This window comes from Cricetulus griseus, chromosome 6 (genome assembly GCF_003668045.3).
Source record: "Cricetulus griseus strain 17A/GY chromosome 6, alternate assembly CriGri-PICRH-1.0, whole genome shotgun sequence".
NCBI lineage: Eukaryota > Metazoa > Chordata > Mammalia > Rodentia > Cricetidae > Cricetulus > Cricetulus griseus.
In genome coordinates this window covers 129,684,753-129,704,692 of record NC_048599.1, presented here as the reverse complement: position 1 = coordinate 129,704,692, position 19,940 = coordinate 129,684,753, and the positions used below count along the sequence as shown (strand labels likewise).

General features: G+C 39.1%; 1 protein-coding gene across 1 annotated transcript in view; it reads left to right on the top strand.

Annotated features, from left to right (window-relative positions):
• The window catches only part of Arhgap15 (Rho GTPase activating protein 15), a 574,586-nt gene that overhangs the window by 511,673 nt on the left and 42,973 nt on the right, over window positions 1–19,940 (top strand). The window contains exon 13 of the mRNA XM_035447073.1: window positions 3,915–4,020. Coding sequence (XP_035302964.1) covers window positions 3,915–4,020 — 106 coding nt within the window. The remainder of the gene's footprint in view (window positions 1–3,914; window positions 4,021–19,940) is intronic.

The following is a 19,940-nucleotide window of genomic DNA, read 5'->3' as shown; positions in this document are numbered from 1 at the left end:
TTCTCTGTGTAGAAAATGTTCCTTTACTTTCTCCAATCTTAACCTTAAAAGGGGAAAGTCAACAACATCATAGTCTCAGATTTTGAGTACTTCACACTTAAGAGAAACTACATACTAAGAAAGAAATAGCAGCAACCCCTATTATTTGTGAGTTCACAGAATCAACTGAAGACTGTTGACATGATCTCAGTAAGCTGTGTGCATCATAGCTCAGGACTCACTCCTAGCCTATGGGTGCTGATCCCAGATCCTAACATGACACACCATAAACCAGACTGAAAAGGTGGTTTTAATTTTAATTTTAATGTTTCAATTGTGGTTTTTGATGCTTCCCACTTAGATATGTTTATAGTATTTATCTGCCATGAAAAGTTTATGTGATATTGATTTAAATGAGAAAATGTTGTTTTCTTATAACCCTTTAAAAAGATTTTGTTCTGACTATGTTGTCAGGAAATATAGGTATTCCTCGTTCATATTTCAGTCTTCTTTAGTTCATTGTTTTTTTCCCTCAGCACAAATTAGTCTCAAATATCTACATAACTATTCAATTGTCTGATTCCTCAAGGATATAGTATAAGTAGAAAAAGAAGTAACCTTATAAAATACTCTTAATGTAAAATGTTTTTATAGATATAACCATATAGTTTATAAATTTTCCTATATATAACCACTATCCAATCAGGTCAATTTCTTAGGCCATTACAAAAGTATTTAGCCTGTTGCTTAATACCTAACTAGGAGAACAGTTGCATGTTCAACTGTCAAAAAGTCAGCTCAAGAATCAATAACTAGGAGTGGAGAGATGATGCCGTGATCAATGGTACTGCACAGGATCTGAGTTCACTTCCCAGCATCTCTATCAAGCAGCTCAAAACAGCCTGTAACTCCTGTTCTAGGGGACCTGATGCTCTCTGCTGGACTCTACAAGTACCAACACTCTCAAGTGTACATCACACACACACACACACACACACACACACACACACACACTTTAAAAAATAAAAACTACATTTTAATGGTTACTGCAAGGAGATAATTGCTACGTACTATAAGTGGGTGAACTATCACAGAATGAACCTCAAAATTGTTTTGGTTAGAAGATGAGCATTTTATTGGGTACTTAGTTTCATTAGTGTTTGTGAAAACTATGTTGGATACTATAGTTTATTCCATAAACTTCTCTTTTAGATGCTAGTCAAAGAGACTAAGAAATGTGTACAGGGCCACACATCTAATATCCCAGTTAGACTTTTGCTGTGATGAAACATCATGACCAAAGCAAGCTGGAGAGGAAAGGGTTTATTTGGCTTCTGCTTCCACATCAAATTCATCATCAAAGGAAGTTAGAGTGGGAACCCAAACAGGGCAGGAACCTGCAGGCAGGAGCTGATGCAGAGGCCATGAAGGGGAGCTGCTTCCTGGCTTGATCCTCATGGCCTGGTCAGCCTGCTTTCTTATAGAACCGAGGACTACCATCCCAGGCATGGCACCACCCACCACAAGCTGGGTCGTCCTGCATCAATCACTAATTAAGAAATGCACTACAGGCTTGCCTACAGACTAGACTTATGCAAGCATTTTGTCAATTGAGTGTCCCTTCTCTCTGCTGACCTGAGCCTGTGTCAAGTTGACATAAAACTAGCCAGCACAGCTATTAAGAAGCTATTACAGAATTTAAAGATCCATCCATCCTAACCAATGCTCATGCCTTTCATTCACTAACTCATTTCTTGTTCAGTTAATCCATTGTCTATCAGTATAGAAGTCACTTTGCTGCAAAGAAAAATACAGTTTAAAGGGGAATTGAAAGGTATTTGTGCAATGGAAATGCCTTAAGTGTTGTACAGGTGACTATACAAGGTTAACTACAAGGCATACAGCATGCCCAGCAAGTTTTATCTAGGTAACTAGACCAACTTCCCTGCCATTTTTCTTGACTTCATATCACTAGGGGCTCCCTGAAGCCCCTGTTTCCTACAATCATTACACAACAGAGAGGCTACTCTAGAAAGAGATGTGGCAACTGCTTTATCCCTCTTTGTTTTCTCCCTTTGTTTCCTTTATTTGTGGTGATCCAAACCATGTACTGTTGGAAATCTTCTAAGAATAATTGCAATTCTGAAAGCTTTGGCTGTGGGAGGCATTATTTACAGGTATTTGTGGTTTTAAAAGGGAAGACTAGAGCTTCTAAACAGGGCACTACTAGGAAGACTGCATTCACTCCACTTCAGCAGGACATTCTCTTATAAAGCCTTATAAAATGTTTCTTTTGCAACATGGCATAAGAAACTCCCAGCTTCTAAACCAACTCTTCCTTAGCCTATAAAATCCATGTATCTATTAACAAGAGATTACGTATTAGGGTTTTGGAAGAACATCTTTACAGGAACTATTTACCTTGGTATCAGTGACCCATTTGCAGACTTTAGTACACAAGGAATCATTTTCACATGTTAAAGAAACACAGGTCTTGCTGTTCTACAAAGCCACTCCTTCTAACACGTGTCCCACATTTACGGCCTCAGTTCTCATGTTCATCTCACAGTAAAGACATTCTAAGATGTAGAAAGGAGAAAGGTTAAAAGGCCCAAAAATGAGATCAGCATATAACCTTTTCAGAGCTCCCACAAAACTTTGGCTCTCATTAGCCAGACCTAGTCACATGGCCACCCCATCCACAGAGGGTGACCTTTGACCAGACAGGTTACCTTCCTATTCACAATGGTTTTATCATGCTAAGGAAGAAAATGGACACTGTGTGGGTATCCTTCTCATGCACTACTTTCCTATACATCATGAGCCAAGTAAAGACTTCTTTGGAATTCTGAGGATCAATGCTGGAAGTGAAAGAGAAAATATTGGCAGGGGCGACATGTAGTTCAATGAGAAGGAAGTGATGAAGGGGAGTAAATATTTATGCCTCTACAGTGGAAGGCTCTGGCTAAAACAACACTTGTACAAAGGAGCTAGATTCACTTTCCATGCAACCCCTCTTTCTGACAGGAACAGCTTGAGGGAAGCAATCAATGAGGTATTTGGTTTTGAACAACTACCTATTTTAATCATACAAGTTACCTGGTTTGATACTTCCTGACTTTTGAGAGACTTTTAATGCTCTTATTTTATCAGCAAAAGCAAAATGTATGTGTAAAAGGGCATAGGAATTATTAAAAAATATATTCTCTGCTCCTTCTAAAATATTTTCCACAAAACCAAAACTATAGTGGAATATTTACAATAATTACAGCATATTTATAATTAAATCACACTGTGTGTCCTTCTGCCAACATGTGGCTTCAAAGAACATGAACTTGCTATCTTACTATCTTAAAGGTTAGAAATCTGCCATCACCCTCACTGAACATAACTCTAAATATTAACAGGTCTGTTTCCTCCACAGGTTCTGTGTCTATACCCTCTCCAGCCTTGGGAGGCTTCTCCTGTATCAAATAGCCCTTCTCTGTTCTCATTGTCATATCACGTACTCGCTATCATTTCCCTGACTGCCTGTGATATGAACCTGAGAGATCACACTGCCCACCAGGCAATCCAGAAATGTCTCCCTGTGTCAGCTCCTAACCTGATCACATCTTCAAAGATTCTTGTAAAAGATTAAAGGACATAGGCATCTTGGAAAGTGTTATTTACCCCATGCCTTGAGAATAAAAATATAAAAAAGCAATTCAATATCTAATCACCAAAGATTGCACCAAAATCACCCTGTTACTGTTTTGATGTGAGTATAGTCTAATTTAGAGTCAAATCAAGAAGCTCTCTACAAACCAGTTGGGATCCAATGATCAGTACTCTTAGTTGCTAGCTCATAGTCGAAAAATCTCCTCAGAAACCCTCTCATATGCCACCTATGGAATCTCTGCCTTTTCTAATCTTTCTTTTCGATTTTGTTTCAGAAATACAAGACAGCAATGCAAGAATCAAAACTATAAGGTCTCTGGTAAAAAATCTCCCTCCACCAAATCATGACACCATGAAAATCCTCTTTGGACATCTGACTAAGTAAGTTATGCAAGTTGTGAGTATGTTATATTATAGTTGTTATTGACATGAAGAACTGTAGCAGCAAAAATAATTTTTGATTGGGGCTCACCATAACATGAGGAACTGTATAAAAGGTTGCAGTATTAGGAAGGTTGAGAACCACTGCTTTAGAGAGAAATAAGTCAAGAAATCTTAAAAGTGGGTCGGGTTCAGTGTGCTGTTGCTTGTGGTATAGTGTAGAAAGGAAGGAGAAACCATGGGTGCCACTTTGCTTTTCTGCTTAGGCAAGTTGAGAAAGGATAGTGCCACATGAACAGATTGGCAGACCTGGTGGAGGAATGGTAAGAGCAGGTTTGCAAGCTCTATTTTGGCCATGCTGCATCTGAAATAACAGTTATTGCCTTCTGTTGACATTCAGTAAGGCACAGTATGATACACGTAGTGACGTTTGGGCTCTCACTCTATATGCACAGCGTCAGTGCACTGCTCACAGAACAGTGAACCAAAACTGCAGTTGTGCTTTGTGATATTAAAGTTGCTTAATCACCTGAGTCACTATTTAGGATGAATAATGCCTGAAAACTATTCAACTAATCCATTCAATTATTTTTAATTGTGAGTGTAATACATGCAACTGCACACAAAATATATAAGCAGCAGTGATGAATATACATTAAAAAGTGAAATTTCCCCTAAGTCATTTTTAGCTTGCTGAACAGAAGTACCTACCATTCTTTTGTATATCCTTTCAGACCTGTTTCTAAGCACATGCAAACATATGTGTGTATGTTGCTTCTGGTGCTATAGCTCATAGTCCTGTACGCATTATTCTTCAACTCTTTGCAACCCATGAACTGCCATCCACTTTATTAAGGATAATGCTCCAAGGTTTCTTTATGTCAAGCTTGCTAAAATAGTAATTGCTTTAGAGAACTTATAATATTCTAGTACTGTCAAGTTAGTTTTTCGCTCAAAGTTCTGAGCATCCTTCAGAGTTAGGCTGCAGGATAGAATAGGAAAAGATCTTGGCTCTTAAATAAATAGAAAATGGGAACTTAGAAACAAATCCTTGGTCTATACATTGTTTCCATTATGGTCTCAGACATCTACAGCTAGATTAAATAATATGTCATTCTTGTAGTTATGAGAATTAAATAAGAATATATGTAAAGTGTCTGGCACAAGACTAAGCATTCCTGATATGTTATTATTTTCCTCTCAAGGTTTTTAACCAACATGAAAAGGGTTTTCAAGTTGCCATTGAAAACTAGAGTTCTTAGTAATTCTAAATGGAGAAAGTCAAAAGACAAATCAAAAATTACATTATTTAGTACTAAGATATACCCAGGATTAAAGTTCTTGAGAAATATCCATTACTTAGTCTCAATTATTTCTTTTTTTTTTTACTGAAAAGAAAATAAGAATAAGTAGAAGTTTCTTTTTTAACAAAAAGAATAAAATAAAGAAACTAAGAATTGACTATAGCCGGGTGTTGGTGGTGCATGCCTTTAATCCCAGCACTCAGGAAGCAGAGGCAGGCGGATCTCTGTGAGTTCAAGGCCAGCCTGGTCTCCAGATTGAGTGCCAGGATAGGCTCCAAAGCTACACAAAGAAACCCTGTCTTGAAAAACCAAAAAAAAGGCTATAAAACTTCCCTCAGAAACACATGGAATCTATATAGTACAGAGTCTTTTGAGCACCAGGCCTTTCTGTACTCAGAGATGCAGTTCTTATATGAGCATGCTTCTGATATCTAAATGGATTTTCTAACTTAGTTGGATCTTTTGCTTGGTTCAGTAAAGCTGGAAATAGATATCTTAAACTAAGATTTTTCAATCAGATTATTGTGTTACCTCAAAGCACTCACATTTTGAGATTTATCCTTATGGGTGAGGAAAATGTGTTATTTATCATCTACCAAACTTTCTTGGGTGGTGTGGCCATACTCCACCCAGTACCAATTTATAAACTGGGTGTAATTATGAATTAAGCATTTTTCTAAGTTGTTGATAAACAGCCCATTGTGGTATGTCATCAAAGCTTGAGGAGACTAAATAGAAAGATTGTTCAACTAGAATTAAATATATTCATGTTTGAAAGAATCATTAGGATGTTTTCCTTATTCCTGATGCATTTGGTAGTCCTTCAGAGACTATCCCATCAATACTTGTGTGTAGTGTTTATTACAAAGTATGTGTGTGTGTACTAAAGTTTGTTTAGTGAAGGGAAGGGATCATAACTATGTGCCAAAATTCAACTTGACCTCTATACTCTACAGTCACTGGAGCAGAACTATGTTTTCAGAGCTGTGACTTAAACACTGCCCTCAAAGCAGGGAAGCTACCAACTGGGAAAGCATGCTACAGCACAGCTGGACTAGAAGGTGGAGGGAAATTTTCCCATAAAAGTCAGAACTTTTACAGGGCTGTGATTATACTAAGCATATTATTATTTAATGACTGCAGAAGCTCAAAAGTATTAGGATCCATCGTCATTCTTAATTGAACCCAAGGTCAAATCCTATGCTCTTTGTCTGTTCTTGCAAAATAAAGGAATGGATGTCTTCCTAAACAGTATCACAAACAGTTTTCAAGAATTGTGTAGTGTTGCAACTTCAGACTTTTCCCCTATGGAGAACTGCATACTTCTAGGATACAGATGAATGTTTTATGTAAAGATCTTAAGTTTAGGGCCAATTCCTATAGTCAGAATTAGAGACTGAAAATTCAGAATGAGCAGTAATCTGAAAATGCTATCAGTCAAAAATTTATAAAAGGCCACTTTAGTGAATTAACACTGTAGTGCTTGGACCAGGAAATTCCTGTGATACCTTGTGAATTACCATGTAAGAATCAAGTGCTATCTCTGTAAAATATGTCACAGGTGTCTAAAGATGAAGCTAATGCTGGAAAGTTGTAGGAAAGTGGTCTATTTATTAGTGAGTAGCAGTTGGGGAGCAATTAAAGGAAGTAAGTGAGAAGCAGAGTCACTAATGGGTGTGCAGCACACAGCTACACAATGATCTTTGTGTCAGACAGGCAGCTCACAACTGCTTCATGTCAGATGGCAGAGAGAGGAGGAAACAAGCTACGAAGCCCTACTATATCTGCAGTCAGACTTGAGTACTGCAGAGAATTGGTCCAAATCTTAAGGGAATAAAGAAAAGAAGCTTTGGAATCAAAAAAATTAAAATATTGAGCCAGACCTGGCTTTGGTTGCACACACCTTTAATCCCAGCACTCAGGAGGCAGAGGCAGGCGGATGGATCTCTGTGAGTTAGAGGCCAGCCTGGTTTACAGAGCAAGTTCTAGGACAGGCTCCATTACACATTATTCAGGGAAAGTAAAAAATCTCTTAGAAATGGGTGTTTCTAACATAACTTGCAGTACCAGAGGCTCATACATAAGGCCCTTGGTTCAATATCCAGTTGAAATATAGATAGGTAGGTAGGTAGGTAGGTAGGTAGGTAGATAGATAGATAGATAGATAGATAGATAGATAGATAGATAGATAGAATTCAAGCATTTCTGAAAATATCCTTACAAGAATATTTTTGCTGCTGACTTTTAGTGCAAATAAGCTTTCTTGGAAGAGATTTGCACATTGTATAATAAATTAAAGGGAAAGGTTTAAAATCTTCCCTTTGCATTAACTCTAAAGAAATTGCCCAGCTGATCATAGAATTCCAAGGTGAAAAAAAATGTTGAGTGAACAGGCAGATCTCAGGGAAGCATGCCACTTGAATGCCATGTTAAAAGGAGCAACTTTTGAGCTGTGGCTACTTTGAGAGAGTGAACTGATATTTAAAGCCTTTGTGGTCTTCATGGATATTAAGTAAAATATTCTACAAAAGCATGTCTGAGGCAACTTAAATGATGATGACCTAGAAATAGGAAAGCTGTGTGTGGAAACTGTGGTAAGGAAACAGCACATCCACCAGGTCTTTAGAATGGCACTGTGGGCATTTCTGATATGCAGTGGAGGTTAGATATTGAGAAACATGGACTTCAAAACCCAGGGGATCTTCTTCTCTCTTCTCTCTGGTCCTAGGAGCATTGCTGGTGTGGCTCACTTCTGCCCATCCAGGCCTCGGGCTGCTCGGGTCTGCTGTACTTTGGAACAGGGTGTGTTTTTCTGTGCTGTGCTGTCTTCTGGCACTACACTCTTTTTCTGTACACTTTGGTCTTCCACCCAACCACAACACCTGATATCCAAAGATTTTTCAGGTCATGGGTATTTTTACTGGAAAATGAGGAACATGTACAATGTGTTATTCTCCTTCTCCCTTCCCCACTCTTCCCCCTTCCTCCCTCCATCCATCTCTCCTTTTCTCTCTTTCTTTTCCTTCTCTTTGGGGACAAAGGTAGCAAGATGTTTGGAATAAGCAGAAAGTATAGTGGCTTATTTGCCTGTATGTGCTAAATGTTCATCACCTGGAAGAGCTAATGCACTTCCAAAGGGCATGACGCTTTCATCTGGACTCCTGTGGAAGGAACTGGCCTGATAGTTAAAATTAATTACTCAGATTATGAGGTAAAGCAATAGTTTTCAATTCTCATAAGGATTATTAAAATGTCTTCAACTTGGAAGACATTTTAGCACAAGATTTCTAAGATTTGTGAACCTGGGACTAAGGTATGATGATCCTTCCCATACTGTACCCTTGTTAAGGAGAAGGCTTTGAGAGACAAACATTCATGGCCAAGGCAGGAGTGAAATGATTACTGAAAATCTTTAGACTTTGTATCTGAATAAGGAGTAGAAAACAGTAAACTTATCATTGTACTCCCCTATCTATGGCTGTCTTCAGTTGTTGATCAAGGTTCACCTCCCAGGGATATTGGCCACTGAGAAATAGAAGTTTTAACCATATCCTTCACCAAGATTCTTGACCTTGTCCTAATGGAAAGAACTGGGAATCTGGAACTTGGAATAGAAGAGAGGTTACAGCCCCAACCTCAGCCCTTAGAAGCATATAACATTGAGAAAAATTAATAACTTTAATATTTGAAATATGTTGCATAAATTCTTACTATTTATTCATCAGCTGTAAAATCCTGTGTTCTATCTCCTTTATAAAGCTTTCAGTGAGTGTCTGTTAGCTTCTGGGCCTAGTGGATTGACAAACTTTTAAGCTTAGATCTACCCTGCTTCCTGTTTTTGTCAATAACATTTTATTTAAACACACATGTGTTGTTTATATATTCCTGGAAACTTTTTTTCATTGTACAATGCAAGAATTAAATGGTCACCAAAAGTTGAACAAGTGCTTTAACACCTAAGTTATTGCAAACAAAAAAGTGTCTGGCCACTGAATTCAAGGTTCAAAGCATGAAACGCCCAACAAGAGTGGAAATTTAGCTTAGAGACCTCAAAAAACACCTTCAAAATGCATGATACAGGCCAGCTTTAAGTGTGTCCATTTGGTAAGCAGTATCTATAAGCGAAACATGGTCAAGTTTCTTGTATAAACTGAGATGGAATTTACAAATAACCTACGGTATCCTTCCATATATAAATTTAAATCACCTCAGAATTATTCATAACACCTAATACAGTGTAATGATATGAAAACAATTGCTATTTGCTACCACTTTGGAAATAATGACAAGAAAGCTGTTCTGCATATGTTCAGTACAAACTTAAAAAATAAAACTTACAACTACTTGATTCCCCCAATATAGAACTGGTAAACACAAATGGCAAACTGTACTATGTTCCCAGGCATAGAAAACCACAGTGTGAGAAAAAAAATGTCCTCCAGAATAAAGAAAGTTATGAATTGCAAATAGAAATAAAAATATGAACTTAGAATATTGTAGATAGAATAAATTGTCAAGTAAAATCCTAGTATTATAAAGGAGTTTGAATTTCAGGACAGTTGTGGAAGAGCCCCCAGTGTGGAAGCAAAGCAAAAGGATTACATAGGAAGGGCTAAAAAGAGAAGAAGTGAAACGGTACAGAAGTCTAAGATAAGAAGAGTTAGATGGATAAGACAGGACAAAGTTAGGAGAACGGGGCAGGTTAGCCCCAAGCACACCCAAGGAAGCACAGCCCATAGCACTTGCTCTCCAGGTACATGAGGAGGTAGGATGAAATTTCCAAGAGGGTTCCCAGGCTTTGAACTAGCTGTGAGGCAATGCCTGTAACTCATGCAGGAAAAGGAACAAAGTTGATGCACAGAAGGGTCTGACATTAGGACAAAATGTGAGTTGGTCACCATTATATTCCACTAGCATAAAGTAGTAGAATAGAGCCAATATATCTTTATATAAGTTTGGAAACCATCACTTTGAAGAAGGCAATGGCATAGGGCCACAAATAAGCCCAAGGGATGAGTTGATAACAACATCCTTGGAGCTTCTAAGGTTGGAAATCACAGGAAACAATGCCATGAAAGCATCTGGAGAATGTCAAGCACATTTACAGAAAGAAAATGTGGCAGAAGTAGGGGTATTATATCTTGTGTTTAAGACTACTAGTTTCTCAAAAGAGGTCTAGAAAATGCTCAACAAAAAAAGTATGCACAAAATCTTAAAATGAATAAGTGAAGAAAACAGAAAGTTCTCATGATAATAGGCCATTGGGTTAATTTCTAGCCATGAGCTGCTACTGTTCTTATCCTCACCTAGCATATACAAGAATGTCCAATAAATAAACACAGCATTGAGCAAGGAGGAGGAAGCTATTCTGTAACTCAGGCTTGTGAAAATAGAAATTGAAAACAAAAATTGACTTGACCCTTTCTGCCACTAGAAGGTTGGCCACAGGGGTAAGGAATGTAGCTAGTTGAGTTCCTGATAGTACTATTAGCAAAGATGTAAGTGCAATGTCCCCACAATTTTGTAGCATCAATGGAATTCCAGGACTTCATTGAAGATGATAATCACCTACAAGCCAGTGGATCTAGGTGAGATCAGCTTCTTAGGCCTGAAATGTTAGAAATCTGACATAGCTCAGACTAGGACTAGGAAATACCCCACTCTAAGGTAAGTTGTTCTTCTCAAGTATCTGGCCTCATCTGATTCCTATCGTCATTGCCATGAGGAAGAACAGCTCTCTTCTGACCACAGAGGAGACAATATTAACACACCAGCTACATATCAAGAGTGAGAAAGCAACATTTCCAAGACTAACAGGCTACAGCCACATTAGGACACTGTGACCCTGAGACTGGAGCAATTCTAACACTACATGATAAGTTCACCATTACCTGTGATTTTTTAAATTTAGTATTACCTGGATTAGTAATAGGTCTGGGAACACGAGAACTTATTTTTAACTCCCTACTGAGAGAACTTTTTTCTTTTATTGAAAACAGATTTTTTTCATATAGTATATTGTGATGATGGTTTCTCCCGCCTCTACTACTTCTAGTTCCTTCCTACCTCCCCTCTCATCTGTATCCACACCCTTTCTATCTCTGTTAGAAAATAAACAGGCATCTAAGGAATAATAACAAAATAAGATAACATAAATCCAAAACAATTAGAATATGAAAAAATAACCAAACAGGAAAAATAGCCAAAGAAATAACACAAGAAACATATATAGATGAAAAGACACACATGTTCACATACACAGGAATCCCATGAAAACCCCAAACTAGAATTCATAATGCATACACAAAGGACCTTTGAGGTAGGAAAAAAAAACTCCCTGACTCTCAGCATGATGAGGCAAATAATCTCCACAGATGTCTTTCAGTTCATGTCCCTTTGTATCTATTGCTGGACTGGAGCCTACCCTTAAGAGTAGTTTGTTTCCCCACTTAGACTTCTAATTTTTTATTTGCAAGTGGTTATCAATTGGAAATAGCTTCTGTATTAGGGATGGGGACATGTGTCCACTTCTCCTTTCAGCTCTAGGACACCATGTGGTGCAGACTCAGGCAGACCCTGTGTGTTCTGCCTCAGTCTCCATGAGTTCATATGTGTGCCAGTCCTATTGTGTCTAGAAGGCCTTGTTTCCTTGGTGTCCTTCATCCCTTCTGGCTCTTACACTCTACCTCCTCTTCCACAGAGTTTCCTGAACCCTGAGGGGAGGGATTTGATGGTGACATTCTTTTTAGGGCTGAGTATTCCAAGGTCTCTCACTCACGAGAGAATTTTTTATCAGTCCCAGCTCCTTTCATATCAATCCCAACTTCTCTGTACATCAATATTTTTTCAATTCCAAAATACTTCATACTATCTTCAAATGTTGAGTATCAAGTGAAGAAAGGAGGGTATAAAAGAGAGATGGAGACAGAGAAGAAAGATTTAGGGGAGAGAAATAAAATAAGAAGAAAAGCAAAGGCATGAATGAAAGAATGAAGACACCTGATTGCCAAGCCCGCTCTCTCTTTTGGTGGGTAAGGGAATGTGGTTTGTCTGCACTGTGGATCAGAGACAGCACACTTCAAAGAGGAAAGAAAAAAAAATCACCCAGACCTCAAGTCACCTGATTTCCAGTCTACCACAGCACAGTGTGTCTCCTGCCAACACCAATATTCAACCGTGTTTCCTGGGAAGAAGAGGGTGACACTTAAGAAACATGCAGGAGGGCTGGTGAGATGGCTCAGCCTTTAAAGGCTAGCTAGGCTCACAACCAGAAAGAAAACAAAAATGCAGGAGAAACAGCCTGGATATGCACTGCCCTTCAGTCAATCCCCCTAATCACACACCATGTATCATCCCAGTCATTTGAATAAAACTCCTAGTGCTCCCTAAGTAATGAGAGACCCTGATGGTTACAGGAGCCTTTACAGAACTGTGACGCCCTCCTGTTTGTCCTCCCTCCTTTCTCTTAATACTGGAAAGCATCCTTCAACAGTGTCTTTGAAAACAAGTGCCATGTCAAAATCCACTGATTCATCTGTGTGTGTTTCTCTCACTTAGAAATAGCACTTTTTGGAAGGGCAATGATGGGGGGCTGCCACTTGCCACCACCTTTCTCCCCTTTAAATGGAAAGCACTGAACCCAGATGCCCAACCACGGAAGACAGTCTTCCAGAAGCAGCATCTGGCTTCCTGGCAAGCCCTTCCAGAGAGCTGTTTGGGGAGTGTTGCCTTGTCTCTGGATCTGTCACGTGTATCTGACACCATGGCCTCCCTGGCTGGCAAGTCCAGACAGCTGCCAATTTCTTTCAGTTCACCTTTAATTCTGAGAAACTAGTTCACTTGCTTCCATTCTTACTGAATTTGTTTTTCTCCCCTTTGCCTATAAGAATTCCAGGACAACCCTAATAGTTCACTGCTTCCTGCCAGCCTTCTGTCTTCTGCAGGCTTCTTTCTGTCTTTTGAATCTGGGTGAAATCCTCAGTCATTTAATCCTACATTAAAATGGGTTAGTTTTAATATACTCCTTAGCCACTTCTTATCAGTGAAACTCACTGTAAACTGTGGGGTCATTGCCCGAAGAGAAAAGCAAAACATTCCATCCAAGTAATTTATTATGGTCTGTACACAAGACATGAAAGTATTCTTGACATTTGTATATTATTTCATTAAATCATACTGGCTCCCACACATTCTTGGTCCATGTTACATCAAGAACAAAAGACTATCCCAGGACTAGAAAACACAAAACAACAGGCCCTTCACAGCAAGGAGACTTTACAAACAGCCCCCACTTTGGGAAACCGCATTTTTTAAAGTAGCTTCCTTTTCCTACCTATTAATATATATTTTTTTAATTGTGAAGGATTTGTAGGGTTTGTGGATAATTGTGAGGCACAAGGAGTCCAATGGTAGCCCACGCAACAGGAAGCACTGACAAGGCGCTGACAAGTCCAGCAGCCGTACCCAGAATGCAGAGGAGCGAGCAGAAATTAGAGCTGCAGGGTGACATCCAGGAATAGTTAACATGGGGTAGCTGCAAATTTCCATGTCGTTGTTTTTTTTTTTCTTCTTCTTCCTCTTCTTCTTCTTCATGCAAGAAAAAAGTGCAGATTGTGTGTGAGATTTCAGATCTCAGGACTGCAAAGTCTAGGCTGGAGAGTGACTGGAGTGTAGCACTGGGCCGGAGGAAATCTCAGCCATAAATAAGAGCTGGCCTGTGGCCAGCAGCAGGCTGGACCCACACTTGACTTTGAAGCACTTTACAACGAAAACCTCATGGGCTTAACCTGACTGAGAGCCTCTGGGGATAAAGGTTTGAATCAGGCCACCGGGAAAATGGCTTTGAAACTCTATGAAAGATAGTAAACTCTAATTTTAGATTAGTATTTGGGGGGTTGGGAGACATAACTCATTATCATGCAAGATCCTGAGTTCTGTCCCTAGCTAAAGTAAATGGATAGATAGATAGATAGATAGATAGATAGATAGATAGATAGATAGATACATACATACATACATGCATACATACATACATAGATACATGGATAGATACATAGATACATAGATACATAGATGCTAGGTAAAATGGATTTTTACAACTATTTCTCTTTAATTGAACAATATTTTGGGTCTATAATTTTCACACAGATCCCTTTTGCTTCCAGTTCACCCACAGGATCTTGCTCCAGATCTTGAAGGGAATTTATCCTTCCTTCGCCCTACTTCCTATAGACATCAATAGGAAGTCTGTTCTCCAACCCTCTCATAGTCCCTCTGAGCAGGTAGCTACCAAAAGAAACTAAAGCAAAAGCCATTTTCACATGTGGTAATTTCTGATCCCATTGCACCTTCACCCAGAAAGTAGTCCAGAGGAAAAGAAGCATGCACTTGAATTGGGCACTGGAGAATGTTGAACAGGGAAGGAGATGACCAGAGGGGGCGTTCTGTTCATCATGCAGCCATTTGAAAAACACAAGCTAATTAGCAGTCTGCAGCCACACAGCACAGCAGTATAATACAAGAAGTGAACAATGCTTTACCTAATTGAAACTACAGCACTGACTTAGGTAGGCTGTATGCAATTACACAGATTGGAAGTCAGCCAGGATACCGAGGTTAACAATCTCTCCTTTCACAAAAGGCACCACAGGAACCTTAATGACCGCAAGCGGTGAGGGCCGCCATCCTGCATCCTATCCAAGGAGCTCACCTCTCAGCCCAGAATCCATCAGATGGACTTTATGGTGATGACTAATTGGCTAGAAGAGTGCCCTCTATTGGATCAGCTGTAATGCCCTGTATCTAACTCACCAGACTCAGGAGGCAGACTTTGAAGGATTAGAGTGGAAAGGAAGATTGACATGGCTGAGGATAGAGAGCAGGTCAAGATGCTAGATAGGAAGCAGGAGGCTGGTGCCTGCTGCTTCTGCAGCCAGAACTTCTGCCATGAGCATCCTTAAAGTACACTGTTATAAAGTAAGCCACCTCAGGATTTGAAAAACAGATTCAGTTTCAGGAAGTCTAGCATGGGGCCTAGGAATCTGCATAAGTATCTTTCCAAGAGAAAGTGCTGCTGGATTGGGGGTCCAACAGGAAAGAAAAGAGGTTCTCTGTAGGTAAAGGAGAGACTGGCAAAGACAATGCTATCTTCAAAATGCAGTATGACAACCAGAGTTACCCAACTTGCTGCATTTGTTCTAGGAACTAAGCGAAGCAAATACTTAGAGAATCGAAATTAATAATGGGATCTAAACTCCACTCCACAATAGCCTAATAAGGAGGATGGGGAGGAATGAATTTGGTCCTTGAATCTATCTCATGAGTGAGATACCTACCTGACCAGGACAATGTCATATTCCTCACTTAATGGTTACACCAGTGAGGAGAGCCACCAAGGGGCCTGTTTTGATGCCTAAGAGCTGGCATCATCAAGTATTCAAAATGGAACAAAAGAAGACATGGTAGAGGAGACAGAGCCTCCAGGCTTACATAAGCCATGGTCAGTTAAGGAAGGGAAAGGATGCCAGAGTTGCTGAGAAAGGGTAAGTGAGCAGGCCAATTTTTTTAAAGCTTATTGAAGGCAAACATGGTTATTGCTGTTAAAAGGCTTTTATGATAAAGCATGGATGTACTATTAAGGATCCTAATTGTTGGTGGGATTGACAATTATGTTCTTAAGTTATTTCCTAAGTGGTTTTTTGGAGTAATATCTGCATATTTCGTGACTTTTTAATGATAGAAGCCACTGATATTTGAGAAGAAATGCACATATTTGAAAGGAAATACCCATTTATCTATCCCTAGAAGCAACATGGTTCTCTGCATTTAGACATACTGCAAACTGCTGTAGACTAGGAAAGGTAGATTTTAAATACACATATATCCTCATGTATGCTTTAGCCTTAAACCTGAAAAAAGCTACCACTGTCAGTATGTATATATATATATATATATATATATATATATATATAGTCACTCAAACTATAAATCATTCAGAATATTCAGCTATCTAAAGCTAGCATAATAAACGCCTATACCAGAAGAATGCAATATGCTAATAAATCTGTGTTATGGAGCATCTATTTTGTGGTCCATCATCAAGTCAAGAGAGTTGAGAAGATAAAGAAACATAAAATTGGAAATTGAGCGATATACTTTTCCATAGCTACCAATCTAATGAAGTAAGAGCTTAAGGAATGAAACAAGATAATTTACTGCTAAGTAGAACCTGCAGCTGACGACTCAAATGAAGAAGTCTAGTGGAAACCCAGCTGTGGCCAAGAACACTGTGCTATGGAAGAAGAACAAAGAAGAAGCAATTGCAATGCAGGAAGTGATTAAAGATAAGGGTGGAGATCACAGTAAAAAGTTGGAATTTGATGCCTTGTGAGAAAACAACACAGGTATTTGAGCAGTTAAAGAATATCATTTCTAGGGCTAAAGAAATGGCTCAGTGGTTAAGAACATTTGCCGCTCTTACAAAGAGCCAGGTTGAGTTCCCAGCACCTACACCCCTCCTAACAGTACCTCACAACCATCTGTAATTCCAGTTCCAAGGGATTTGGCACCTTCTTCTGACTTCTCTGGGAAACAGGCATGCACATGGAGACATGCATGCATGCATACATACACACATGCAGGCAAAATCCTCAGACACAAAACAAATAAATCTTATGAAATTAAATAAATAAGTTTGATTTATGCTTTATCTCAAATAATCCAATGCTACTGTAAAGTGAACGTAGGAACAGAAGGTCCAAAGGAGCCTGGAGCAAAGCTGGAAACCCATCATTTTCTAGGCTAACCTTTGTTTCTGGTATTGACTGTGAAAATAAGCAGGAAGTGGAGAGCTCCCAAAGATACTCTAAAATATATGTTTTTGCCAATCTTTTTTAAATGGTATGTGGGGGACTAACAGAGCCTGAGACTGTGCCAAGGTGCTGATTCTATAGGCTACAAAATAGTGAAGCCACAAACAAAACTGAAGTATCTAGAATTTAGTGTTGAACATCAACTATTGCCCTTGTGGAGTTCTGCAAATTTCCCATCTACCTAGAAATTTCCCTTGCCCTTGTGGAGTCTTTAAGAAACCTAACCCAGACAGCACAAAGTATTGAGGCAAACCTATAGGATAAGGAAAGCAATGCCATTGCATGCTACAGAAACAAATAGCAGAATGAATGAGATGGAGATGGTTAAGAGGGATGGGAGTGTATGCTGCCAAAGGAGAAGCCTAAACACCAACCCAGCTACAAACCCTTACATCTACAATGGTGTCCTGCCACCTAGAGCAATGGTGGTACAAAGTTTGTGGGAGTAACCAAACAATATCTGATTTGACTGAAGGACATCTCCATGAGATGGAACCCATGCCTGACATTATGTAGGTGACCAAGAACCAGAGACTAGATGGCCCAGGAACCTAGGGTAAAACCAAAACAAGCAAAAAGTAGCAATAAAATGACTCCTAATGACATTCTGCTATATTAATAGAACATTGCCTTGTTCAGACACCATCAGAGAAGCTTCCTTCTGCAGCATATGGGAACAAACACAGAGACCCATAGCCAGATATTACACAGAGAGTGAGAGACTTTGGAACACTCAGCCTGTCTTAGTTAGAGTTTTATTGCTGTTAAGCAACACTATGACCATGGCAATTCTTATAAAGGAAAACATTTTAATTGGAGCTAGGCTTACAGTTCACAGTCTTAGTCTATTACAATTACGGCAGGAAGTATGGTGGCATGCAGGAAGAGATGGTGCTAGAGAGGTAGATGAGAATTCTACATCTAGATCCACAGGCAGCAGGGAAAGAACTATGTTCCACAAACCTGGGCTTGAGTCCATCTCCACAGTGACACATTTGCTCCAACAAGGCCACCCCTCCTAACAGTACCACTCCATATGGGCCAACATTCAAACACATGAATCTATAGGGGTCATTCCTATTCAAACTGCCATACAGCCCTAAAAGGGATGTCTCCATCAAATTCCCGCTCCCAGGGATCAGGGAACCCACTGGATGAGGAAGCAGAAAGAATATAAAAGCCAGAAGGGATGGAGGACACCAAGAAAACAAGGCCCTCTGAATCACCCTGATTGTTGCACATATGAACTCACATAGACTGAGACAGCATGCATAGGGCCTACACAAGTCTGCACCAGTTGGGGTCAAGAGCTGAAAGAAGGAGACACAAATCTCCATCCCTAAACCAGAAGCAATCTTCTATTGATAACCACTTGGAAATGAAAATGTACTTTTATTCAAGGGAATCTCATTGGAGAAATGAATTATTCTTAAGGGCAGGCTGCATGCCCAGCAGTAGATGGCCACAAAAAAAAAAAAAAAAAAAAAAAGGTCCTCAGTGGCATCTATAGAGGTTCCTTGTCTCATAATATCATGCCAGGACTCATTTTTTATAATTTAATTTTTATCTTGTTTATATATTTTTCTTCTCTCTTTTGAACTCTATAGTTTAGAATTTTCATGGGATTCCCGATGGTGCAAAAAAGTGGCTCTCTATAACTAAAGGGACCTCTGTGGAATTTAGGACTAGATGTGAATAACAGCCCAGTAGAAACCCTGAAGACCAGCATGAATATTTCCCCCAGGCTCCTTTTGAAACCATAGGAAGATCTACTCTGCCTGTTAAAACACACAGCTGATCCTTCCTGGTACATAGTGGCTTTGTCCCTTGAGAGGGGGAATCTTTTCTTTACACTTGTAGTACCATGTAACTGATAGAGGAGAGGGCTGTAAAGTGATTTGACAAAACATTTTAGCAAGTAGGTAAAGGAAGGCATTATGTAAAAGAAGGAAACAGATTGAGACGTATCTGGTTTAGAGTAAATGTTTCAAACCACAAAAGTGAATGCATTCACCAAGATGCTTCAGAATCAGCCAAGAAGGAAGGAATTAAAAGCAACCTGGGATCAAGCATGGCAAGAACCACTAAGTAGCAAACGGGGAAATTAGAAAGTAAACAGCAAAATCAACATTAGCTGCATTACTTGAAGAGTGTCATCCTAAGCATTATCCAATAAATAACTCCTGCCCAAAAGAATTCCAACAAATTTCAATTAGCTGCCATTTCACCAGTCAGAAACTTCTAATTGTCACCCATTTATCTAATAACCACATTCTAGCACAGTGATAACTCCAGTTCTTAATGAGAGCTCGAAGATTCAAAAGTTCCTTGTGAATTATCAAATGATGCTAATTCTGTGTCTTTGTAATTTTAGTATTAATTGTGTTATTTGATTACTGCTAATCCGCATATGATGATAAGTGTTTTTAACCAGAACATTTGCTTCATCATAACTTTCTATACCCCATCTAAGTGAAAGAAGTTACTAGAAATGAGTGAAAACAGTACATCAAGCCATTTTCTTAAGCTGTCCCTTAAGAACACATTTAAAAGCCACTCTTACAACATACCTAGCCAATAATATAAAATGTACCTCCTCTCCAATACTCTCTTTGTGTCTTTTTAATTGACGTTTTGGAATTCACCTGAAAACATCAACAATTTGCCAAGACAAAACTTGGCCTTGGAGAAGACACCATATTCAACACCAATCTGGAGAAAACAACATATTCCATTCATTTAATTT